General features: G+C 42.4%; 1 protein-coding gene and 1 long non-coding RNA gene across 37 annotated transcripts in view; one reads left to right on the forward strand and one right to left on the reverse strand.

Moving 5' to 3' along the window:
- Positions 1-27,296, forward strand: part of KALRN (kalirin RhoGEF kinase) — a 783,799-nt gene that overhangs the window by 436,173 nt on the left and 320,330 nt on the right. For 27 of the 33 annotated variants that reach the window (XM_051859217.2, XM_051859218.2, XM_051859219.2 and 24 more), the window contains 3 exons: positions 3,049-3,240; positions 13,673-13,881; positions 17,116-17,290. In XM_051859217.2, the coding sequence (XP_051715177.2) occupies positions 3,049-3,240; positions 13,673-13,881; positions 17,116-17,290 (576 nt within the window). Of the gene's footprint in view, positions 1-2,302; positions 2,693-3,048; positions 3,241-13,672; positions 13,882-17,115; positions 17,291-27,296 lie in introns of those variants that run through there. The other 6 variants (XM_051859220.2, XM_051859222.2, XM_051859228.2 and 3 more) reach the window with 2 other exon arrangements.
- LOC103350494 (uncharacterized) overlaps positions 11,206-27,296 on the reverse strand; it is a 43,900-nt gene continuing 27,809 nt past the window's right edge. For 2 of the 4 annotated variants that reach the window (XR_001794702.3, XR_007924643.2), the window contains 2 exons: positions 24,849-24,990; positions 23,726-24,034 (listed from right to left, as the gene is read on the reverse strand). This is a non-coding gene — a long non-coding RNA (uncharacterized lncRNA). Of the gene's footprint in view, positions 11,909-15,465; positions 15,592-23,725; positions 24,035-24,848; positions 24,991-27,296 lie in introns of those variants that run through there. The other 2 variants (XR_011387954.1, XR_007924644.2) reach the window with 2 other exon arrangements.

Genomic DNA, 27,296 nt, shown 5'->3' on the forward strand with positions numbered 1-27,296 from the left:
CACAATAAGGCAATGAGAAGGCTTGGATTCGGTTTGCCTGATAGAGCTTGTAAGCCCCTGCAGGCAGAGCAAAGCATGCGCTGCAGGGCACCGAACACAGGCACGCATCAGCGCCTAAAAACCTCCTCACAACATGGCGAAGAGAGGACCCGGATTCGGTTTGCCTGATGGATAGGACTTGTAAGAGCCTGTGGCAACTCTAGCAAGTAGAGCAGAGTGTGTGCTGCGGGACACCGAAGACAGGCGCGTATCAACGCCAAAAAAATAAAAAGAAAGGGGGATCTGTGGGGAGCAGCTCGGACTAGACTAAGTTGCTGGGGTTAAGACTTATTCTATGCATCTGCTCTCCTCTGTGGGGAGCAGCTCGGACTAGACTAAGTTACTGGAATTAAGACTTATTCTATGCATCTGCTCTCCTACAATATGGCGCTGGGAGAGGAGAAAACAGCTTCTACCCAGCTGCCTCCAGTTCAACCAATAAACTGTAGGACTTGCTCCTGATTGGAGAGCAGCGTACTCGGCGTGTGGGCAGCCGAGTTAGGATTGGCGGAGGAGGACTATAAAGGAGGAGAGAGACGGCATGCACCGGGAACATCTATGGGGAACATCTAAGGGAACCCGTGCAGCCCCCGAGAGAACCGGCCGGCGGTGTGCCGCTCCCCTGCGGAAGTGGGGAATGCGGCCAGGGGGAACTGCCCTTCCACGGAGGTGGAAGGGATAGTAGCCAACCCGGGAAGAACCAGCAGCAAACCCGGGGAAGGCCGAGCAGACGAAAGAACAGCGCAGGGTTCAGTGTTGCTCCTCCACGAAGAGGGGGAGCGACACCTTAGAGTATAAAGTGGAAGATTTGAGGGATTCCTAATGAGTTTTCTCCCATCAGCTATGGGTATGTTTACTAGAAATTACAAACAATCCCTAACCTGGCCCTCAACCCTTCAAGCCCATCTTGCCAGCACTGGGACAGTGTTTGCCTTGGACAGCTGCATTTCAGGCAGCATTCCTTAGGGATCTCCTGTGGCATCTCTCAGGATTCCTCAAGGCCCTGGACAAGTGTTTGCTGACCACCTGCCCATGATCTCCAGGTCTGTGCTAGTACCATCAAGAGGCTGTGTGAGCAGAAAGGCTCAACCCCAGGGTTTTCCTTCCCCAGGTCTGCTGTAACGAAGTACTGTAGACTGGGTGGCTTCAACAACAGATGTATTGTCTCACTGTTCTGAAGGCTGGTTAGTGCAGGATCAAGGCTTCATCAGGGTTGCTTCTGTCAGAGGGATATGAAAGAGAAGTCTGCTCCATGCCTTTTCTTAACTTCTGGCAGTTTGTTGGCCATGTTTGGCCTCCTTTAGCTTGTAGATACATCTCTCAATCACTGTCTTCACCTTCACATGTTGTTGTTCTGTGTGTGGCTGTCTCTTCACATGGTATTCTTTATATAAGGACATTGGATTTGAGGTCTGCCTTTTTCCAATTTAACTTAATAATGTAATTATGTCTGCGGTGACCCTATATACAAAAAGCTCATATTCTGAGATATTGGGGATTAGTACTTTAAAATGTGAATGTGGGGGGTGGAAACAATTTAGCCTCTAAAACCCGTCTTCAGGTAAATCCCCAAAACTACGTGGAGATATCTCCATGGACGAAACAAAGCACTGTGCAGCCACTGGCCACAAATCCATTTTATTTCTCCACTCACTTTGTATTTGATACTGACTTCTTCTGCTTCTGGGGTCCTAGCCTCAACACCAAGCACTTGTTCACCACTGTGTAGGGTGCTCTGCTGACTTTAGGGATATCAAGACATATATGAACACTAGCATCACCAGCTCTAAGATAGGATATGTCAGGAGATATTTTTTTAAAGAGAAGCCTGCTGGGACTGGCACTGTGGCGCAGGGGGTTAATCCTCCACCTGTGGCATCAGCATCCCATATGGATACCATTTCTAGTCCTGGCTGCTCCTCTTCCAATCCAGCTCTCTGCTATGGCCTGGGAAAGCAGTAGAAGATGGCCCAAGTCCTTGGGCCCCTGCACCCACATGGGAGACCCCAAAGAAACTCCTGGCTCCTGGCTTTGGATCAGCACAGCTCCAGCCATTGTGGCCTTTGGAGAGTGAACCAGCAGATGGAAGACCTTTCTCTCTGTCTCCCCTTCTCACTGTCTGTAACTCTCCTCTCAAATACATAAATAAATATTTTTTAAAAATTAAAAAAAGAGAAGCCTGCTAAGGAAAAATTATAACCATGACATATAATGTAATAACTATTATAATGATAGTGAGTCCCATCCTGATGCATAGTAATTGCAAGTTAGTTTCCTTTTAAAATGTTCTAGAGAATACCACAGTGTGTATAGCAGAGGTTGGAGACTGTGTGTGTGTATGTGTGTGTGCATGTTCATGTGTGTGGGCACCAGACTCCTCCCCAATCTCCCTGAAGGCATTTAGCCCTCACTGGTCTCTGGGGGAATAGCATGCGTCACCTCCCTCTGGCTGTGGCCACTTCCTGTGTCAGCTCCATGGAGTGGCTGACCCCTTCCCCCTCCAGAGATAGCTCTGCTCCAAAAGATAAACACCAGCGGTGATGGGACTTGGGAAAAGCAAAGTCTCTCAGTTAGTCTCCCCGGTGTGCTCACACAGAAGCCAGCCCTCCGTGTGGATGTGCTGTTTCCCACTCCGGCAGTTGCAGCCTGAGATGTGAGGGCAATGATGGTTCCTCTTCAGGGTTGGGGACAGGCAGCAGACGGGGCATGGAGCTTCTCGCAGACCTGCCTGCTTCTTCCCAGGCACATTGCGCCTCTGAGAAGTCCCTGGAGGAGCCAAGGCAACTGGCTAGTGCCCGCTTGTGCCGAGCAGCCGGGCAGGCTGCGAGCTTGCTGCGAGGCATTGTGCCAGCCCTGCGTGCAGTGCCTCGGTGCCAGACCAGGGAACTGTCGGCTTCGCGCCCACGCCCCTCTGCGCCAACCCGGGGGAGCCCCAGGGTGGGCTGCGGGAAGGCGCGAAGCTCGTTTCCTGACTGCAAGTTGACGTTGCCTCACTGTTGTTGCTGGCAGAATACCTACACCAACGCGGACAAGCTCCTAGAAGCAGCAGAGCAGCTGGCTCAGACGGGGGAATGTGACCCGGAGGAGATCTACAAGGCAGCTCGACACCTGGAGGTGCGCATCCAAGACTTTGTACGCCGGGTGGAGCAGCGCAAGGTTCTCCTGGACATGTCCGTCTCCTTCCACACGCACACCAAGGAGGTAAGGGCTGGGGAGAGGGCGTTGGGCCCTGGCAGAGGTCAGGTTAACCTTTTGGTATAATGGTCCCCATGCCTGACCCCATCCTGGGACTGGATGTCACTCACCTCCTGAAGCTGTGATCCTAACAGTCAGCTCCCCAAAACTGCATGATCTCTATCAGAATCCCTAGTGGGGACAGGGGCCATGAGAGCAGGTGGTGGTGGTATGGGGGAGGTTGGGGGGTCTGGAAGAGCATTTTGTCTGCAGCTGGAGAAATCTTGGAGCCCCTGTCTTAGAAATAGTCAATGCAAGAGGAAATAGAAAAACACTGACTCTTTCCACCCCGCACCTAGTTTCTCCCAATTTCAGTGCCCTAGAACTTTAATCAGCTATCTTTGCTACCAGCAAGGGGCACACAGAGTTTACAAATGTGTTCTATGTTTTGTTTTTTCAGTGGGGGATTCTGCTGTCTTAATGGTGGTCTACAGCAGAGTGATGTTACAGATAGTCTTCACCTTGCCTGGTTCGGGGGTAGGGACAGGGAAGGAAGAGGTTGGAGGTTTCTCCCTACCCCATGAGGGCGCAGGTCAGCTGGATTTCAATCCCTGTCTGAATTGTTCTCCAAGTGGCAACAGCAAGGAGGATGGGTGATACTGCATGTCCAGCAGGGCAAAGGGCTATGGAGAGGTGGAGGATGCAGACCCGTGGTTGCTTTCCAACTCTGATGAACATAGGCACTGAAATGGAGTGTGTGGCCAGTGAGGGGCCCATTTAACAGCCTCTGTAATAACGCCCTTGGCAGAGGAACTCATTAGGTGTGTGCATGCTTCTGTTCCCCCTAGAATTCATTTTAATAGAGTATTAATTAAAGTGTGATTGCTGCTCAGGAAAAAAAATAACCCTACTTAATTAAGTTGATTTTTGATATTGGGAATGCATTAAGAAGCCTGGTTATTACCACTTCACAGGCTTTTCTGACACTTTGTGGGAATGAATGTGAATCATCACAGTGCCTATCAGAGAAAAGATAATGTTCCCTAAGCTGAGATTCCCCAGGCAGATGAAGCGCTGGCGAGCTCCCTGAGGCTGGCTCAGGTTCCTCTTCCCGGGACCCACAGCATTCTCTGAGGAGTGTCTGTAGAGCAAGGGGCTTAGCAGTAATCCAGGGTTTCCTGCTTGCTTGCCTGCTTGCTTGTGGCTCACTGGATTCTTAATGATGGTCTCAGAAACCAAAGGCATATCTCTTCCCTTTTAATTACGAGCCTGTGGATGACGGAGCAGAGCACCAAAGAACAGGAGTCACACTCCTCTTGAGGGCTGGGGCGGGGTGGGATGGGGTGCTGACTGCCTGAGGTGGTGGTGGGCAAGGTCAGTTCTCATGGAATTACCCCTCCCACAACATCCAGGAACCCTTTCTACCTACATCTCCTACCTCCTGTACCTGGGAATCTAGTCTGGATACTGCTAAGAGCCAAATGATCCTGTGCAAATCACTTCATCCCTGTGGCTGTCGGTTCTTGCATCTGTAAGATTATGCAGTTTGACTTGGCAGTTCTAAGGCCCTTAATGATTCTAACGTGAATTCAAGATTCTTCTCTTTTCCTTCTCTTCTTCTTTATTTGATGTTGATAATGATTAATAATAATGAAAATTAAGCCTAAAGTGGTATAGATTATCAACCTAGAATAACATATGGCTTCTTGTAGCCACTCAGCACATGTTAAGTATATTTTCTTTATCAAGTACCTACTACTTGCCAGGCTCTTACATGTGTTATCTCATGTAATCTGCATGATAATCTTATGATATGGATTTCATTAAGCATGTATTCCATTGAGGAAACTTCAGAAAATAACTTGTCTAAGATTATAGATTTATAGGTACAGGTAAGATTTTACCTGTCTTCCTAAATACTACATGTATACTCTTTCTTAATTTTTAAAATTTTTTTTTATTTGAAAGGCAGAGAGAAATGGAGAGAGAGAGAGATTCAGAAACTCCTACCCACTGGATCACATCCCCAAATGCCCACAACAGCACAACCATCGGGGCTGAGCCAGACCAAAACCAGGAGTTGGAATTTGAATCCAGGTCTCATGTGGATAGCACGTACTCAGCTACTTGATTCATCACTGCTGCCTCCCAGGGTGCATGTTTAGCAGGAAGGTAGAATTGGGAGCGGAGCCAGGACTTGAACCCAGGTTCTCTGATATGGGTGGCTGGTACCCCAAGCAGCAGCCTAGCCACTATAGCAAATACTTTCTCCTACACTCATACTCTTAACTGCTACCCATATTCTGTCCTTTTTTTGTGTTTTTCCTCTTCTCTCTTGTTCTTCTTCCTCCTTCTCTTGCCTTTTTACATTTTTAAGCCCTAAAGCAGGGCTTGATGGAGAGTTGGCTTTTAGCTGAGAAACACAAAGTGTTTCCAGGGTTACTTGACTATAAGAAGCTGTGGTCTCTCCTAAGAAAAATAAAACAGAAAAAAGCAGTGGAGAAGAAAGAGAGGAAAGCCCATTCAGCCACATCATCCACCATATTCCGTGACTCCAACTTGCAGACAAAGTAAATAAAGGGGATGGGGTGGGGGAACTGGATGCTGGTGGGAGCTTTCCTCTAATTCCTGCATAGCGAGAAGAAATGGATTATTAGGGGGGCAGAAGTGAGCAATCCTTGAAGGCTCTAATGAAAGAACTCCTGTGGCTTGATTTTCTCCATATTCTGTTTAATACCTCTCAAGACTTGCCACCTCACAAACCTGGCTAAGTGTGACTCCTATGTGATCCTGAGTCCATTAAGTCTTGACTCTGTAGGCAAACTTCTGGCTTTTTATTTAAGGAGGATTAGTAGTCAAGTCTACTAGTCTATAAATCTGTTAGGGAATTCTTTGAATTGCAGTGGTTGCTTTTTCCTCTTCACAGTGAATTGAGTGAATAGCAGGAAAATCTCAGCTTTGCTTAAATGACCTTGGCTGTTGCTGATAAAGCTGTTTGACATCCTTCTTGCCTAAGTATTGCTAGCTTCCTCCTCCTCCTTTCCTCCTTTTCTTGCTTCCTTTCTACTATAATTTGATGAGTTTTTGCCTTAGTGCCACTGCATAATAGCATGTCATCATAGGACAGAATTTTCAGGGAATGAAAGCTGCCATTATAGGAGATTTCTGAGTAGGAACTGAATATCCATCTTCATAAATGATTTAACCTAGACTTCCAATGACTCCCTAGGCTGAAGTTCATAATTTTAATTTTGCCCACTTCCCACATCAAAAGGTTTACTCTAATTAGGATCAGAGAGGAAACAGAAGAACATATGAAAAAGATAACCTCGAGGCTCATTTCTTCTGCAGACTGAAGAGTCTGTTTAATCCTATTGGTCCTGCTTTGTGAATTCTTCATAACGATGGGAGTCTGGAGGGTTAAAACAGTCTAGCGATTTCATTACATTGCTATTCACAATATTGAATGATTAGAGACCCTCTTAAATGATCTACATTGGATGATTCATGAAATAGACAATAGGACTTCTATATGGTGAAATATTACACATTTGAAATCAATTTGCCAAAGATCATGAATGACATGAAGAAGGTCATGTGTGGTAGTATGTACATAAAGACTGTATGCCCTGCATTACTGCAATTTTGATCATATATTAGCATAAAAAATAGAAGTAAATATACTAAAAAGTTAAGATTGTCATGCATGTTTTTGCATATTTTTCTGTTGTACAAGTTTCCTTAAAGCATTTCCAATTTATAATCAGAAATAATACTAACAAATATCATTTTTCATAAATAACATTTGACATCCCTATCTAGAGAGAAGAGCTACTAAATAAAGAGAGGTGACAAACATGTGCCTGTGGCTGTCTTATGCATCCAGAGCCTCAGCTACTGGTACAAATTGTGGTCAACTTTGAAATGTCCTCTTTTTGCTTGAGGCCAAAAGGGCACCCACTCTGTTTGCTGGCCTGCAGGACTAGAAAAAGTGTCAGGAGATGCACTGACCTAAGTCTTCATTCTCTTTGTCCAGGGACAAGGCCTTTGTAGCAGGTGTCATCTGCTATGCAGAGATTGCCCAGACGGAATTTTATTTCCTTGCTGTGTTTCCATGGAAATGCTGCATTCACTGCACTTTCAAAATATCCATTTTTAGGTATTCTTGTAGTAAGAATATAAGAGTCATATTAGCTAAGGAACATGGCCAAAGTAACCAACCTCAGCTCTTTATTAGGTAGCTTAATTAAATGCCCATTTCTATTTGTTTCTCACCTTGAAGAATCATTCTGTCATACCATTTCCTGCTCAAATAGGTGCACATATACTCACACCCCATGAAACACATCTCTATATGTGCTCCTCTACCCCACCCACCCCAGAGCCAAAGCTAAATTGGTCTTCAAAAAGGATGACACTCTCCAGAACAAAACAGTTCCATTTTCTATTTTGATCTCCAAATTCTCATGGTAGTTATTTAAGAAATGAAAGCTGGTGGTCAGTGCTGAAGAAATTTGATCTCTTCCAAATGAGGGAAGGAGAAATTCACTCTGTGAAAACGGTGCTCCATGCAACATCTCTAGGGGATCAATCAATGGTACTAGCACAGTGGCTGCCAGAGTTTTGCAAACAGAATAGCCAATCAGCAGGAGAAAACGGTGAGGTAAAATGACCTCTTTCTTTAACCACTTATCCACAAGCTGCATTATATCTGCAGAGTTATATTCTCCCTTCTTTTTCCCCTCCCTGCCTGCATTTCCTGCTGCCTTTTTTCCAGGTTGCTCTACTATGCAAACAGTAGAGGGTTTGTGGGCTGGCCTTTCCTGGTTTTACTCTTGGGGCTAATCTTATGTAGGTCATCTAAAGGCTTCCATAGGGGCCAGCGGTGTGGCAAAGCAGGTAAAGCTGCCGCCTGCAATGCTGGCGGCCCAAGTCCTTGGGCCCCTGCACCCAAATGGGAGACCTGGAAGAAGCTCCTGGCTCCTGGCTTCGTATCAGCGCAGCTCTGGCCATTGCGTCCAGTTGGGGAGTGAGCCATCAGATGGAAGACCTCTCCTCTCTCTCTCTGTGCCTCTCCTTCTCTGTGTAACTCTGACTTTCCAATAAATAAATAAATAAATATTTTTTTAAGGAAAAAACTTCTATAATTCCTAAGGTTTTGAGAATTCACAATTTGGGCCCATTGTTTGGATGTAGATCTTTCAGGCCACAGCCAAATATGTTCTCTGAGAGAAAGAATGCACAAAACAGGACTAAGCCGGCGCCGTGATCACTAGGCTAATCCTCCGCCTTGCGGCACCGGCACACCAGGTTCTAGTCCCGGTCGGGGCACCGGATTCTGTCCCGGTTGCCCCTCTTCCAGGCCAGCTTTCTGCTGTGGCCAGGGAGTGCAGTGGAGGATGGCCCAAGTGCTTGGGCCCTGCACCCCATGGGAGACCAGGATAAGCACCTGGCTCCTGCCATCGGATCAGCATGGTGCGCCAGTCGCAGCAGGTTGGCCGCAGCGGCCATTGGAGGGTGAACCAACAGCAAAAGGAAGACCTTTCTCTCTGTCTCTCTCACTGTCCACTCTGTCCAAAAAAAAAAAAAATGGACTAAATAATCACCATGCCATAGAGAACAGGACCCTAAAAGTATGTATCACATTATAGGTGCATCCTCTCTGGCTTGAGAGGAGAGGGCCTGGAAATGAATGAACCATGAGATTCTTTCTGGGGTAGCAACAGATTGATGGAGAAGGCACAGTGCTAACAGTTGCACTCTAGACAAGCAGAGGAAAAAGAAGACTCCTCAAAGGGAAAGAAACCAAAATGGAGAGCAGTAAGAAGGAAACATAACTTGTGGCTGCTGCAAAGCTCACTCACTCTCTCTTTTGTATTACCTAATTAGTTCTGGCAATCGTTGGCTTGTGGCAGTTTGAAGTGAGAGACCATAATTACAGGGTCTCAGTGGCTGCCAGGTCATGCATAATTTACTAATAGAAGCACCTCTCCAATTTGGACTCTTTTCAAATTCATCTAGGCATGTTCTTCAGGACTCAATCAGATGGACACATAGAGGACCACCTGTGGGACATTCAGATAGTAGGAAAATTACAGCCCAAGAAGTGGAATTTTGACCCTTAGCAATACCCATATCTATTTCTGTCTACTTTATGGTACAAATTTATGCAATTTAAGTTTGCCTCCACCACTTCCATGAAGTGGTAACTGAGTGTGTGTGTAATTTCATGGAATTTCAACCAGCTCTCTACTCAAGCTTTCTAGGTCTTAAATAGGATCTTGACTTGCTATTACAGCTGGCCTCGAACTGTTGTGAAACTCTGTGGATTTTGGTGTCAAAGTCACACTTGCAATTTTTCAGCATAGAGAAGCGTTTCCATTATTATCCTTTTCTTTACATCAGCTTCCAAAGAAAAACCATGGCATTTTAGTACCAGGAAGATCTCAGAGACAAGCTAGAGAAACCACACACATGCACACACATGCACGCATGCACACGCACACAGAGGTATGCACACACATTCATCTTAAATGTGCAGCAGTTGCAATAAGGTAATTTTTCCAAAGCCATAGAGCTAGCCAGACAAGGGAAGGATTGAGATTTATCACCAATAAGTTTCAATTCCACTGAAAATCTCCTACCCTTCTTGGTGGTGTCACCATCCCTTTGTCTCCAGTGCTATAATCCTATCTCAAAGTCTTCTTTTCAATCACCAGCCAGTTTTATTTGACTTCTTGAAGGTAAAGTGACTTTCTTCCTTTCCTAATCAGGCTGTAACAACTAGACCAAAGCAGCATCTCGTGTGTATTTGTGCATCTCTTAGCTGATTTTCCCTAGCTGTAGGTTCTGATTCTACCTTAGTAAGAATTTCTTTGTAATAAAGTAGGCTATGTGAACTGAAATCTGTGAAACCATGTTTCAATTTATTAATCAAAGAACATCTTGGAGGAGGGCATACTGACTTCAGAGGTGAGTGTGTATCTTCAGATGCCCGTGGTCTTTCTTAACAAAGTTCATTTTTCTTGGCAGTTCTGTCTGTGACTGTCCCTACCATTTAGCCACCTGACCACCTCAGAAAGGAGAGATGTTGGAGCTGGTGCTGTGACATAGCAGGTAAAGCCATTACCTGCAGTGCTGGCATCCTATATGGGTCCCGGCTGCTCCTCTTCCAATCCAGCTCTCTGCTATGGGCTGGGAAAGCAGTAGAAGATGGCCTAAATCCTTGGACCCCCACACCCATGTGAGAGACCTGGAAGAATCTCCTGGCTCCTGACTTCTGATTGGCCCAGCTCTGGCCCTTGTGGCCATTTAGGGAGTAAACCAATGGATGGAAGATCCTCTTTGTCTCTCTTTCTCTCTCTTTTTCTCTCTGCCTCTCTAACTGTGCCTTCCAAATAAATAAATGAATCTTTAAAAAAAAAAAAAAAAAAAGAAAGAAAGAAAAAGAGAGATGCTGCCTTTCTTCCCTATACCTACACCAGAGATGTTCGTGTTTTGATTAAGAGAAAGAGGAAAGACACCCTCCAACCTATGAAGGCATTAAAGCAGCATAAGGGTTGTACTGAAAACAAAAATATTTTACATAAAGTGAAATCTTTAAAATACCTGTAAGCCCCTTTTCTGTCTCTGTTATTCCCATAACATATGAGTGTCAGCCACACTCTGTCTCCAGTCTCAGTGCCTCCCAATACCTATCCTCAATTAAGTCTTCGAGTTTAATTTTCTTCTCTTAAGTTAAAACTTTCATATCTCTCTCTCTTTCTTTCTTATTTTAGAAATATCTATACTTTCCAGTCTCTAGGCTGTCCTCAAATATCTACAACAAAGTTGCAAAAACAGAAAAGAAATTATCAACCCAGTGTCTTGAAGGACCAAATGCAAATTTTATATATACACATATACTTATTTGTATATGCACGCATATATATTAACTTATTTATAATCTTTTCAACAACTATGTGGGAGTGCTATTATTATGCCCATGTTACTGATAAGGAAAGTGAGATCCAGGAAGAATAGATAATTTATCCAGAGTTATACAAGTATATCTAATAAGTGGTTGAATTAGGGTTTAAAGCTCTAAACCAATAGGCTATATTGCCTCCTCTCTACGCTATAATTTTCCAAAAAAATCCATCATCTTTTACTCAAAGACTATCACACTGGGAAAATGATTTTTCTTTGTAGGCAAAATTACTGCCAGGAAGTATGAAATGATACTGAGCTACCCTGTACTTCCTAGCTTCATATTGATTTGAAATAAATACATTCATACCTTTAGGAACATATATCCCAATTTATATGGTCTGCATAATTTGTTGAGGTTTTTAACAAAATGCTTATTTGGAAATGAGATAAAGGGAACTAATTACAAGTAGATTTGCAAGCTAAGTGACAAAAACACTGAATGATAATAATTTGTATTTCCAGTGGTAATCAGCAAAATGCTATAGACTTATTAATAATGCTTTAAGTTTATTTAAAGCATGAGTGATGAGTCATTTAAGTTTTCTAGTGTTTGACTTGAGGAAGGCAAATCCCATTGTTCTTATTCTGTATATCAGAAAACTGAGGTTCGAGAGGTTTCTCACCTGTACAAGAAAGATGCTCTTTATACTTTCTTACCACCTACCTACAGGGCCTATTCATCTTCTTGATAATGCCCTTCTGCCATGTCTAGGGCCTCTGTTGTCTAAAGAACAAAGAATAACTTGTTCAAAATCTTGAAGACGATCTCTTTGCTCTTTCTTTTGTTTATCCCTTACTGTGAAGGCCATTTTATGAATTTATCATACTAAGAACCAACTAGATGAAATAATGTTATTGAGGTAAATAAGTATCTGTGTTTTTATTGTGGAAGACATAAAGATATTAGAATCAGCAGGAAACTATTGTATTTTGTACTTTTTCCAGCATAAAATATAGTGATGATTTGCCCTAAGGTGCTGAAAATTATAGGAGGAACAGGAGCCCACGCCCACAGCTCTGACTCTGCCAATGTCCTGTCTCTATTGTCTTTCTCCTGAAAGAGCCTTGAGCTTATCCTTCCTTCCCTCTAGGTGAAAATTCCTGGCTTCAGAGAAAATACCACACTCATCTTTCTTTCCATCATTTATGAAAATCCTAAATAAAAATAGTCAAAAGTGGAGCCCTTCTGCAGGCCACTGGAGATATATTTTAAATATGAGGAACAGCTATAATAGTTTTCAGTAATTCAGTTCATCATTTCCAGTGCTCATTCTATTAAGAACATTGTATTTCACTCTTTTAAAGTGGTCTTACCAGAAATATCATCCTTGTTGCACTTCATCATCTCGAATATCAGGGGGAAATACCTTGTACTTTTAGTGAAATTAAGATTAGTGACATCATGGGGCCGGCATTGTGGAATAGTAGGTAAAGCCACTACCTGTGACACTGGCATCCCAGATGAGCACCAGTTCAAGTCCTGGCTCCTCCACTTCCAATCCAGCTCCCTGCTAATATGCCTGGGAAAGCAGTGGAGGATGTCCCAAGTCCTTGGGGCCCTGTACCCACATGGGAGATCTGGAAGAAAATCCTGGCACCTGGCTTCAGTCTAGCCCAATCTGACCATCATGGCCATTTGGGGAGTGAACCAGCAGATGGAAGATTTCTCTCTTTCTGTGTCTCCTTCTTTCTCTGTAACTCTGCCTTCCAAATAAATAAATCTTTTTTAAATAATTCATTTATTTAAAAAAAGATAAGTTACATCTGTAGCATTCAACTTTCTAACCAACCTAACAACCCTGAAAAAGAACAAAATAGTTTTGCATAGTGTAGACTATGCTTAATTAATGTGATTAATCTTCATTTGGTTCTCATTATATCACATTCTTTTTTGCATATTTGCAATATCAAGATAAATTTTTAGGAATCAATATCTAGTTGCCTAATGGAAGTACACAGTCTTCCATTTCTTCTTTTCTGAAAGGTTAAATAATATTTGTCCATTCAGATGTCCTGTTCTCCCTCTCAATCGTAAGGGATCACCCTATTAAGACCACATCTGGGGGTCGGCGCCATGGCTCACTTGGTTAATCCTCTGCCTGCAGCACCGGCATCCCATATAGGCGCCAGGTACTAGTCCCGGTTGCTCCTCTTCCAGTCCAGCTCTCTGCTGTGCCCCGGGAAGGCAGTGGAGGATGGCCCAAGTGCTTGGGCCCTGCACCAGCATAGGAGACCAGGAGGAAGCACCTGGCTCCTGGCTTCAGATTGGCGCAGTGCGCCGGCAATACAATACAATACAAATATAATACAAAATACAATACAAATACAAAACACAAACTGACCACTGGGTGTGCTGAGGAGGACAATCTGATGTTGCTACTGGATGCTTAAGGGTAGGTAGTGGCTCAGGTCTGTCTTTCTTGTCCTCGCCCCATCCCTGACCTTTCCTGCCATGCCCTGAGCAGAGTGTGTGCTGTCTCTCCAACAGTTGTGGACATGGATGGAAGACCTGCAGAAGGAGATGCTGGAGGATGTTTGTGCAGACTCTGTGGATGCGGTCCAGGAACTGATCAAGCAGTTCCAGCAGCAGCAAACCGCCACCCTGGATGCCACACTCAATGTCATCAAGGAAGGCGAAGACCTTATCCAGCAGCTCAGGTCAGCGCCTCCCTCCCTGGGGGAGCCCAGCGAGGCCAGGTCAGCATGGGCAGTGCTTCCCAGTGGGAAATACCTCGGGCTAGATGCAGATAAGTCATGTCCCCCCAGTCTTGACTCAGCCACAGCCCACTTTGTTGTGTTATGTGAACTTCAGTCTCTTCGTCTATAAGACATAAAAATGCCTGCACCATACCCAATTTGAGTTTAGAATAAAATAATAAGTGGAAAAGCTCTGATGTTTCAAAACATCCTTTATCATTCAAGATGTTATCTGACAATCAATAAGTAGCATAAATATAAGAAAAATGAACAAAATTCAATAGCAAAAATTTTTCAATAAGAATATGCATATTTGGCCATGTGAAAAAATTCATATTATGGAATATAGTGTTACTTGGAATGGGATCCTGGACTGAACTCTGAGTTCCAGTGCCCTACTGCTCCCATTTGTTAACATTTGGCTTTGGTCCAGAGAGGATGTGGAGAATATGTGATATCATCCTGCCCAGTTGTCCGGGACTCACTGAGGACTTTTGCACTACTCCTGCTGCCCTCTGTGTCCATGTAAACGAATGTAACTATAAAGAAAAATTCCACCTAAAACCTTTCATTCATTTAGAATTGCCTACACTGTTGCCTCCTTTCTATTGGCATCAATGTCTAGCTTCTAGCACTGGCACTAGCTCCTCAGATAAAGTGTCATAAAGCCTTGGGCAAGCCCTCAGCAACCAGTCCAGTGCCCAGGTACTGTGTAAATAGGATTTGATGCTGCTAATGATATCTTCCTGCAGGAACTTGTTCCTATCCTAAAATCACTGAGTGCTGGGACCTCTGCCAACTTGACAGAAATAATCTCATCAGCAAGTCCCAAACTAACTTGGGGCCTAGGGGAATTATTTCAGTTGGAGAGGACTTCCCCCACGTACACCAGTTGTCCAATTAAATAAACGATGAGAAATTACCTTGAGAAGGCTCTGGCATCCTATTCTGTTGGAAATTAATAATTTCTATTCTAAACATACTCATGAGGTGTTCTGAGTCCTCCTGTTACATACTAACAAGACAGTCTCTTTCCCATCTTCCCTCAATTCATCTTCATGAATATGTAATGCATGACAGTTTTGTCTAGTTTCCCAGGAAACTCCACTGTCATTTGCTTCTGTAAAATCCCAAATCACGGGCAGTCACTTCACCTCTCTGGGCCTTAGCTGCTTTGTCATGTAATTAAGGAGTTCACTCTAGGAGCCCTGTCAGCTCTAGAACTTTGCCATGACTTTGTGCTATCTCTTCAAATACTTTTCATAGGATTGCTGGCTTCATTCTCCATGGGGCTGGGCCTGTGGAGATGCCATTTGCTCTTAACAGCTGCCAACCTTGCACAGTCCTTTCTAAAGGCTTAAGACTACTTGGTGATGGTGAAGGCAACAATGTGGGTGATGATTGTTCTTCGTTTAAGTTCCACAGAATTTAAAGGGTCACATGAACTTGTGATAAACAGCTGCCTGTGACCACTCATGTCTCAACTAGCCTGACTTCTCCAGGCTCCCTTCCCTCACATAAAGGTGAACAGAGGAAGAGCTTAGTGCACATGGGTAGGATGCCTCACATGCACCTGAAACATACCTTCACTAGGTTTCCGTGGCACTGGTCCCTAGAGCATCTAGCGCTGTTTCTGCATCATCTACGTGATTCCTAGTTAGTGTTCTGCTGACACCAAATGATCAGAAATAGTTCCCTTCCTCCTGGGATCTGTGTGATGGAGAAAGATTAAGGGAGCAGTCTGAGATAACAGTCATCCTCTAGCAGCAAACTAATCCTCAACAAGTACATAATGGATGGTGTTGCGTATGTCTCTTACGTCCTTTTTATGATAAGGGGTGTCAGTGCAATAATGTGAGTAGGAATCATGCTTGTTTCCTGCTCAGAGAACTGAGAGCTCTCTGAATTGTAGAGGGAGAGATGCTTGACAAACTGCCCCTTTCCTGTCTTCAGAAAGAGACCTTGTGAGCTCAGATACCATTGTTTCTGAAATAAGCACAGGCTAAAACTACTTGGCTTTCAGAAAGCTTACTGAAGAAAGAAGTCAAAACTAATGTTTTTTGCCTTTTCCTCTGACTTATTAAATTATATAAGAAATCAAGATGTCACAAGGTAATGAATATGCAAGTTTATTTCAAGTTTTAGGGCTCTAGCATACTCATGGCCCCATAGAATCTAAACTTCATAGTCTTTGTAGTTTCCCTATCACAGTGATCTCTCTGCATGTTTGATAACCACCTCACTTCTCTGAACAAGTCAGCATGATGTGTCATCCTCCCCCCACTAAGAGAGCACACTCCTTTCATCTACTTGACTGTATACATGAGTTTCTCCAAATGCCCAAATCAGATCTCACCCTCTGTGAAGCCTTTGTTGGTTGCTCCAACCCTCCAACCTCTTGTGACCTCATCTTCACTCTTCCAAGTTGGGCCTATGCCCCACTTAGCACTTGACACTTCCCTTGTCTCTTTTCAGGATTAATTGTTCCTAGAGCACATTACAAGTCGCAGTTTACAGGCAGTATCTTATTTAACAGCAAACTGTGGAGTGAACAATGTAGGATGGTAAAATCCAGTTTGCAAATGAGACAGCCAGGGCTCAGGGAGCTGATTTCCCAGGGCCCGCAGCTCCTATATTGTTGAGTGGAGATCTAATCCAGGCTTGCAGACTCCAGATTGCATGCTTTCCAAGCTACAGCTTGAAGCCCCTTTAATAACACATGACTTTGCCATAACCTTGACATAGCATTGTAAAATAGATGAATAATTTTTACCACAATGACAGAATCTAATTTTAATAATCCTGCAAGGTAAAACTATGAAGGTTATCTTTATATGCCTTTGTCTACCCTTATGTGTTCTATGTATGTGTATTAAAATTATGCATGTTAGACTATATATATATTCACTTAATATTGTATTTTTGTACAGACCTTTCCCATATGTTATTTCCTTTGTCTTCTTTGATTACTTTCACAGTTCTGTCCAAGAAATAAGAGAGCAACTAGTCTTGGAAATACAGAGTTGTGAACCCAAAAGGGGATGCATGTATCTTTGGTTCACCTACTAAACAGAAAGTGTCAGACTCATAAGAGGAGTCTGATAAATTTCTGTTGAATGAATGGTGTACCTGGTTAATGCCCACCTTGTTCAGGTGAGGAAGACCCGTCTTTTTCTGTCACTTTTAACACGACAAGACCTCTCCTCCCCTTCTTTCTCCCCTGCTCCATCACAGGGACTCTGCTGTGTCCAACAACAAGACGCCCCACAGTAGCTCTATCAGCCACATCGAGTCGGTCCTACAGCAGTTGGACGATGCCCAGGTGCAGATGGAGGAGCTGTTCCACGAGCGAAAGATCAAACTAGACATCTTCCTGCAGCTGCGCATCTTTGAGCAGTACACCATTGAGGTAGAGGAGGAGGGGCAGGGAAGGCAGGGGGCAGTGCCAAAAACAAAAGACAGTGTCCTAAGGGAGACCAAAGGAATTATGCATGATGGATTCAATTTTCAGAACTCAAGAAAGTGTCTACCATGATATACTTTTTTTTTTTTTTTTTTTTTTTTGACAGGCAGAGTGGACAGTGAGAGAGAGAGACAGAGAGAAAGGTCTTCTTTTGCCGTTGGTTCACCCTCCAATAGCTGCCGCGGCCAGCGCACCGCGCTGATCCGATGGCAGGAGCCAGGTACTTATCCTGGTCTCCCATGGGGTGCAGGGCCCAAGCACTTGGGCCATCCTCCACTGCCCTCCCTGGCCGCAGCAGAGAGCTGGCCTGGAAGAGGGGCAACCAGGACAGAATTTGGCGCCCCGACCGGGACTAGAACTTGGTGTGCCGGCGCCGCAAGGCGGAGGATTAGCCTAGTGAGCCATGGCGCCAGCTTGTGATATACTCCTTCCAGTCCCTCTTATCTCCTCTGCTAAGCAGAGCCCTCTGTGTTACATCCTGTCTTTGGGCTACTCCATTGAGAAGGTTTTGTTGCTGCTCATTGGACTCTTACATTGTTCTTTGGTTTCTTGGAAGACTGTGGAGTTGGATGTTTGGTGATCTAGGTAGAGTCACTAAATTCCATGGCTTCGTGATTGCAATTAGGTAGCCTCCTCAACTGATGAATATGAATCAGAGATTAGAAGAAATCATTTACCAGCTAAGAATCCAGGAGCCACAGGCAGGAAGACTGTCCTTAGTTTGACCTTGACATGTTAGAGAGTCAGTCCTTGCGAAAGCCTTTTGTTGATTCCTCTCATAGAGTCGTTAGTTCATGTCTGAGAAGGTCAGAATCATATGTTCTGATATATTTATGTCCTCTGTCCCCATTTGTGATACCAAATAATAATGTCTGCCACACATCATGTCCACCTTTTATTATTTAATACTTTTAAACTGTAACTAAATCCAGGCCTTTAGAATTTCTGGAGTATAAAACTTATCTAGCACATAAGTCACTCTTTTTGTAGGTGTGGCAAAAGGTCAAATGAAAGTCATTGTCTTCTTTTTGCTCCTGCCTAATATTATAGGAGAGAAAGCCAGTTTTCCTTCTACTATTTCTTTTTAACTTTATTTTGCACTCTAAACACCTATTTTTAATGTATACTCAAAATTATTTAGTGTGGCAAGCAATCAGAAAAACATTTTGGAAGAACAATTAAGATACCAGTGGAAAATGAAATATTGTTATGTCATAAAAAGTATCTGATGAACTTCGTAAAGGTGAGGTGACAAAAAACGTTAAGAGAAGAGAGAAAAGGTGAGAGTCATTATTCTCTAGTAATTGGGAGTGAAGTTCACTAAAATAAATAAGGGTTATTACATTTTATTAAAGAAATGTAGGCTCCAGGAACTCCTGCAATCCTTTCCCAGCTCCATTTCACCTACTGGGAATTAATATATTCTTGGAAAAAATTATGATGGCAGATGAGGTGATTTTGTTCTTGTATATTTATTCTCCTGTTATTTCAGACCCACATCAAAAAATGCTCAAGGGGAAAGAAATAACCTGAAGATTTCTGTGTTTCAGTTTTATTTAATTAGGTGGATATGGTTTGGAGGGATCAAGATTGCTGGTTTAGACCCAGAATGGGTCAGTTAGCTTACTTTCAAAATCGACTGCACCCCTGACGTCAACTGGGGATATCACTGGCATGTATTTGTCTGCAGTGATTCTGAGCAAATCGAATCTCACTCCTGAAAACCAACCCAGAGCCTGTACAGAAAATATCCTTTAAAAATATGAGTGTAAATCAAATACTTTAAAACTGGATCCTATTTAAATGTTGCCATAGAAAAGCATGATATTTAAAGGTAGGATTTGCATTCTGCAGCCTTTCTATGTATAAAAATTCTTCTTCCCACCCTGAGAACTGGACAACAACTTGGACAATTTGGTATAAAGTGGAGCAAAAGTGGGGAATTACTCATACAGCAAGGAAGATAAAAATAGTGATTTGCTTGTATGTCCTCTGGTTTGGTTATGATGTCCAGGTATCAGAAGAGATCTTGTTCCTCATTTGGGGAGGCTTAAAGTTTGGGGAAAATGATGAATCTAATTTTAGATAGAAATGGAAATCGTGCCAAATCTATGGAAAAGCTCTGCTTCAAGTCATATTGTCAGAAGTTAATTTTGAGGGTGATGAGATTATTTCATATACCAGCTATGGTTCACTGTGAGGATGAAGAGCAAACTTTTAGAGACGCTTCAGAGTGTGAGACTGAGGGTGGTTTCTGTCATGAGAGACATGTCAGAGCTGACATAAGCCAGGCAGGCCCTGTGCTTGCAGGACCAACAGCTGTGGTTCTTGTCTTAAAGGAAGGCATTTGATGGACATACTCCAAATTCCTAGGGATTACTGAAAACCAAAGCAGGCCTACCGCCTAGACAGTTGGGAGTCTAAGAATGACTTCTTAACCATGTCACCAATGGCTGAGGTGAGCCAACTAATTTAAAAATTAGGATAGCAGGAGTTGTTGCACAAGTCTTCTTTTACTCAATAAAAATGGTGTATATATGGCTCCCACATTATAACCTAAAATGAGATCATCCCCACATAAAGTGAAACTTATCCCAAATTTATTTGGCAGATGTTTAAATCCAGGACCATGGCTGCATTCTTGACATAGCTCTTGAACATTTGGATACTAGACACAGTGACCCAGAGGGGAACGTGGCATTCTAGAGAGTTTTCCCTTTTTTCTCGTAGGTTCAGCTTCTTTCTCTGACAGTCATTTTAGATGAACTGGTTGTGATAGAAGAGATACTTCACCAAATGCTAATAATGTCTATGTTGTGATGGTAAGAATGTGGGTGATTCTTTTTTCTTTTTTTTTTTTTAAGATTTATTTATTTGTTTGAAAAACATAGTTACAGAGAGAGAGAGAGGGTGAGAGAGAGGTATCTTATCTTCTATCCACTGGTTCACTCCCTAAATAGTCACAATGACAGAAGCTGGGCTGATCAGAAGCCAGGAGCCTCTTCCAGGTCTTCCATGTGGTGCAGGGGCCCAAGCACTTGGACCAACATCCACGGCTTTCCAGAGCACATTAACAGGAAGCTAGACTGGAAGTGGAGTAGCCAGGAGTGGAACAAATGCCCATATGGGATGCTGGCACCACAGGCAGTGTGGCTTGACCTGCTATGCTACATCATTGGCCCCTTTTCCTTATTTTTGATACTTTCTTACATTTCCAAGTTTTCTATGGTAATAATGATTAAAAAGAAATAAAAAGTATTTTGGAAGCAAATACAGACTCCTTTTTGACTATGTAGCCTTTCAACAAAATAATTTTGAACTTGAAGCCATACACACACACACATCTATTTGTTCATAGATTATTAAAATGTTCACTAGCTAATAATCTCAAAACTCAATATGCCCTTCAGACCAAATTTAGCTTTTTCATTATAAGCTGTGGTTCTGTGTTTTACATAGTTTTCAGATAATTTTCATTTTTTTTTTCTTTTTTTGACCTGGCTTCTTGACAGAAGTGATTAGATTGTCATTGTTTTCTTACCCCCACAGTGTGGCTGACAGAATTCAAAATTTGCTTTTGCTTTTGTTACTAGTATAATCTTCAAGCTGAAATTCCTTTGTAAAAAACTTACTAAGCCACGTGTCTTTTTGTTTAAAAGATCAGTTTAAACTTCATAATAGATAAATCCATTTAACAAGACACATGAAAAGAGCAGTAATTAACAATATGCTGACAGTGATGAAGAAACAATCCACAGTCAACCCCTCTGAATTTTGGCACTCCTTCCTTCCCTAAGGAGCCCTCTGCAACCACACACTGCACAAAACCATCTGCCATATGGCCAGAGTGAGACTCCAACATGAATCTACTAACAAAAGTTTAGGGAAACTTCATATGGCTTTTATCTGATTAAATGATTTATGAGGGTATTTCAAAAAGTTTGTAGAATTAAAAGATAAGTTTAGGGGCAGGCATTTGGCCTACCAGTTAAGTTACCAGTTAGGATGTCCCCAGCATTGGAGTGCCTGAGTTCCATATCTACTCTGGCTCTTGATTCCAACTTCCTGCCAATATGCACCCTGGGAGGCAGCAGCTGCCACCTGTCTGGGAGACCTGAACTGAGTTTCTGACCCCCAGCTTCAACTTCCAGTTTTGCTGTCATGGATATTGTGGGCATTCGCAGAGTGACCTAGAAAATTGGAGCAAATTTCTCTCTCTCTCTCTCTCTCTCTCTCTGTTTGTGTGTGTGTGTGTGTGTGTGCCTTTCAAGAGATAAGTTTATTTTTATGTAAATATTTTTGAAATTCATGCATAGTTTTTTCTAACACACATTTTCCATGAGCTTCTTAAAGACCCCTTAAATGCCTGTTTATACAGGAAGAACTTTTCTGTCTTTTCAATAAATGATCTTGGGTACCTCTTGAGGTGGGCATACTCCTGTTGGAGAGTCCTAGAAATGATGCTGAGAAAGGTACTACATAGACTTTATGAAAAATATGGGCCACATTTATGGTTTTGCCTTTAAACTACTCTGTAATGGCAAACAAAGTTTGCTTGATGCACCTGAAAGTTTGTGAGTAATTAACCTGAGCAAGGAATGGAACAACCAACTCTAAATTATGGGATTCATATTATGACAAGTTGGGTCAGGTAAGGCAAGGAAGAAATGAAATTCAAGGAGGAAATTTCCGCCTAGAGAAGGGAGAGCTGACTGTAACTTACTGGTGGTCTCAACTCTTCAGCTGGTAGTGTGCAGAGTCCCTTAGCATTTTATATTAGAGATTGTTTAGTCAGCCTTCTACTTGTTTAAAAACTGAATGGAGTAAACATTTATTGAGCACCTGCTATGTACCAAAAACTTTGCTGGGCATTAAGGATACAACAGTCCAAGCAATTAGCAGCCTAGTTGTAGAGAAACATCTTCAGAAAACCATCAGGCAATGTGATAATTCTATGACAGAGGCTCACGTTACATATATGTGTGTATGTATGTATTTATTTATTTGAAAGGCAGAGTGACAGGGGAGAGAGTACACAAGAGATCTTCTATCCACTGGTTCACTCCACAAATGGCCACAATGGCTGGAACTGGGCCAGGCTGAAGCCAGTAGCCCAGACCTCCATTGGTCTTCCACATGGATGGCAGGGAACCAAGCACTTGAGCCATCCTCTGCTACCTTGCCAGGCACATTAGCAGGGAGATGAACTGGAAGCAGAGCAGCTGGGACTCAAATCAGTGCTCTGATACAAGTGGCAGCTTAATCCACTGCACCACAAAATCAGCTCCAAGTCTCACATTTTGTTTTTGTTTTTTTGTTGTTGTTGTTGGTTCTTTCTATTGTTATTTATTTAAAAGGCAGAGTTATAGAGAGAGAGAGAGAGGAAGAGGCAGATCTTCCATCTAATCTGCTTGTTCACTCCCCAAATGGCCAGAACAGCTATGGCTGGGCCAGACCAAATCCAGGAGACAGGAGTTTCTTCTGGGTCTCTCACACGGGTGCAGGGACCCAAGCACTTGGGCATCTTCTGCTTTCGTAGGCACATTAGCAGGGAGCTGGTTCAGAAGTGGAGCAGCTGGGACTTGAACTGGCACCCACATGAGATGCTGGTGTTGCAAGCAGCAGCTTTACCTGCTACGCACGGAGCTGGCCCCAAGGTTCACATTTTGATGAGAACACCGAATGGAGAATTCTTTATTCAGTCAGCTGCCCATGGAAGATTTTTCAGTGGGATTATACCTAGAAGATAGGTAAAAGTTGGTAGCCAGGATTTGGCATCCCTGAAAGGTACTCTGCACCCCCTTTTGGGATATCCACAGAGCCCAGATGCAGACGTGAGGGGGAAGGGAGAGATAAAGAGACACTTGGGATTCACTATTGTGTTGAACCAGTCTCCACCTTTTTATACTTTAATTGTTGTTCCGTTTCAGGAGTGGAAGTGGGAGTGGGATTCTGTCCCTTCTTTTGTTTAGAAGCCTTAAAAATATCTGAAAATATTTATCAGAGTCCTTTTTTCCTTTATCTGAAAAATCATGAAATTATAAGAAGATTATGTGTGTGAATTCTGCAGTCCCCTCCAACTTCAAAAGTCCTCTGACTACTTCTGTTCATTGTCGGCCCTGCTCTGTAGTATGCATCCTCAGTATAACCAGCAGGATTGGTCTCTAACTAGTGTCTTGGTCTCCCTGTGGTGAAGGGACTCTAGTTGGCTGTGCTCAGCTTACATGCACACACCATGGATGTTTCCTGTTCAGGGTTGTGGTGCTGTCTCAAGGCAGCCCAAGATAGGTGCCTTTTCAATGAATTCATCACCTCTGTCTGGTCTATGTTTGTGGTCACTTTAAAGCCCCTGGTATTTTCAAGGTAAGTACATCCAATACATTGACTTTTTAAATTTTATTTAATTTTCCCCTCAATTTTTACTTTTTTTTTGGCATAGTTATTCATCCTATGAAAGTAAATTTATATTATTACCAACCGTTCAAAATGTTGGCCAGGTCAAGGATATATGGTGATTCACTGGAGGTTCTCCTCTGGATGTCGCAGCCCTGAGGCTGCACAGTCTTTGTCTGCTGTGAGTTGTCTTCCAGCCCAACTTCATCACTGTTTCTCCTGTAGGTACAGAGTGAGATTCTGCAAAGCTTTGCCATTTTCCATGTTTGCAAGTTGCCATATCCTCCTACAGAATAACTATATCAAGAAAGAAAATAAGATCTATTTGAGATAATACGTGTGGATTCTTCCTGGTGATCAGTGTAACATTTTCTAAATGTACCCAGTTCCTTTGAGAAGGAAATACAGGATAAATGTAATGAAGTAAACCTAATTCCCCACAAAATAATTATTTGACACAGTCTTCCGCTAAACATTTTTCAAATTGATTTCAGAATCATTGTGATGTTTCATCTTCCTTTAAAAACTCCTTTCGCAATTATTTACACAGCTTTATTATTCTAGCAAGCCATCTGTTTTCAGGAAATCAAGGATCTCTAACAGACACTTTCCGGTCATTCTATATTGGGCTGGGTCTGAGCCTGTGGGCCTGAATTCAGGTAGCATTGTCAAGGTTCAAATGCTGTGTGGTCCTCCTTTCTGGTAACTATGCAGAAGGGAGCATGTAAAGGAACAACACTATTATTTAGCTTGCAAGGAGAAAAGGACATTCCAGCACTCAAGCATTTCGGGTACTAGAATGAATGGCAGCATATGTGGTAGGAACTCTTCAACAAAGGGAGGCACTTTTGAAAACAGAATAGAATTCCATAAGTCTCAAATTGATGAGGTAAAGTTATAGACTGAATTCCTCCTCAGGATACCCTCCAATGCTGTTTACAAAGCCATGGTCATATCAAAGACTTCAGTATTAATCATAATGATGCTGAAGAAAAGAACTTGAAATTGGCAATAAAAATGATACAGTTATCCAAATTATCCAGTTGGAATATAAATTATTTAATTGAACATTGGAACTAATCAATTATAACATCTTGCAATTTGTTCTTACATTATTTTGCCAAAAATTTGAAACTGGAGTGGATTTCTTTACTGCCCTGTTCCTTGGATTTTCCAGAAAATGCTTGCAATATCCTCAAAAGTCTTGATATAGCTGTTTAAATATTTTAACTCTTCAGACAGATTATATGTTTCTGAAATGGAAGGAAATGATATGATGCCTTTAAAATAATCTGTTTTAGAATTCACAAATCTCATCATTTTATAAATTGGCTAACAAAAAGGAATTTAACACTATACTGGACAAGAAGCATAAGTGACCATGGTAATTTAACTTACTTTAGTTTCAAAGTAAGAGATATAGATATATCATACAAATCCATATATATAAACATACAAACAAATTATAGAGAAAATAGCTCTTTCCAATGCAATGGAATAGTCTTTTCAGCTACAGTTTATTTTTCCCTCTCAGCTAGCTCTTATAGGCCAATGGAGAATATTTAGCTTTCACTTTTCTCATTTAATAAAAACAATGACATCATAACATAAAAAGATACTCATTGTGTAATAGGCAACCCATGCATTTCTGCAGCATTCCATCACTATGAAGTGTCAAGGGTCCTAGTTCCCCACTGTTGCTAGGAATGGGATTGAACCTTAATATATGCAACATGTGTAATGTTGCTTAATCTATATAGTCACCTGCTGAGGGCAGGAGTGCCATCTTCAAAACTGCAAAGTTTAGGGCTACATTTCCTGGGCTTGAAACCTGTGTCACTAACTTTACTCATCACTTAACCATAAGCAGTTACTTAAGGTCTTGAAATCTGTTTTGTCATCTGAGAAATGAGGGTGAGAATAGTATTTCCCGGTTGTGAAGATTTCGTGTGTGTGTGTGTGTATGACATTTTTAAGCAAAGCTCTTGGCACTTAATTAGCACTTAATAACTTATTGCATTAGAGTCACCATTATTATTATTCAGAACATACTTTTATATATAAATGTGCTTCCATGTTTTAAGCAATTAAGCACCCATCATTTTCTTTCCGTTTTCTCATCTGTTACTGATTAGTATGAGAGGACCCCTAGGGTTCATGTAGAGCCCTGCTGTGGGAACTGAAGGCATTTGGTGCTGCCATTTGGAGAACCTGCCTGTGTAGGGAGCAGGTGACACATCTCTGCTGTAGCTGTAATCCTTCTGATCATACCCAAGACCAGATTACAATGTGTCTGCTGTTCCTGACAGAGAAACCAGAGAATCCCAGATTGATAACATTGCCCTTATACTGAGCAATCAGTCTATTTTTTAAAAAAAAAGTATTATTGGAGTTTAAAATTTGAGGGATGTCATTGTGTTTTCTTATAAGGGTAAATTATGCCAGATGTTGATATAAGGCCACAACCACACAATTAATCTATTGATTTGATCAAAAACACATGATTAATTTAAAAAGTTCATGTGGAGTGAGGAAGGATAAACTGGCACTTCTCTCTCCAGTCAGCTCTCAGAGCAGTCTTGTTGATGTAATGCCAGGCTTAGGAACATTTCACTTCATTGTTAAATGCAGCTCTGCCGCCACCAGCATAGACCATGCCGAGACAATGCAAAAAACTAAATTCTCTGTGCGTTCATTTCCTCCTCAAGTTGATAGGTCAAATGCTTAACTCACTATTCCGTAATGAATGCACAATGCAAAGTAAAGTATCTTCTTTAGCCGTATCATCATCTTCATCACAGTCATCAACATCTAAAAATGATCTGAAGGAAAGAACAGCACAGGGAGATTTCCAACTCTGTGTTAATGAAGAACTGAGTTGTTGAGAATAGGCCACAGGAAGTGGAAGAGAAAGAGGCAAGTGAATTTTGATTCAGGCAGATAGAGAATGAAACACTTAGGGAAAGGAGTTAAAGGTATTTGTATGCATAAACACGAGAAAGACCCAGAGAACTGGAAGATGCCTTTTGAGAGAGCTCTGTGTGAACTGAGATCAAAGTGGCTGCTAACTAACTCATCTCTGATGGATCGATTTTTGGCAGCCGAATACTGAATTTGGTGACTCTTATCTGGCAGGAAAGCCTTGGAATTTTTTTCTGAATGAGCCTTCTAATTTCCTCTTACCTTGTCCTTTTTTTTTTTTTTTTTAAGTTTCTCCTCTGATATCCCGTATTTCTGTATCTAGAGTACACAATTGTGGACTAGAAATATTGCCAATGTATCCCTCAAAGAAGTCATCATATCCTAACCCTGCAATTAATTCAGGACAGTGAGGGGCCAGAGGCCACCAGAGCCAAGAGGGAAACTGAGCAGGCCAAGAGCTGAGAGGGAGGTAATTGAGTGGAGGAGAAAGCAAAATAGGTTGACTGAAAGCCGTTTGCCCCCTGGGGACATTGAATTCCACCTTTCATTCATTTGGTCCAGGCCCTAGTTTCTGGCCTGAACTAATTCTCTCTAAATGCAGTTAAATAACCACATTCATTCCCTGTGAAAGTTTTTC

The sequence above is a fragment of the Oryctolagus cuniculus genome, chromosome 4 (genome assembly GCF_964237555.1).
Source record: "Oryctolagus cuniculus chromosome 4, mOryCun1.1, whole genome shotgun sequence".
Lineage (NCBI taxonomy): Eukaryota > Metazoa > Chordata > Mammalia > Lagomorpha > Leporidae > Oryctolagus > Oryctolagus cuniculus.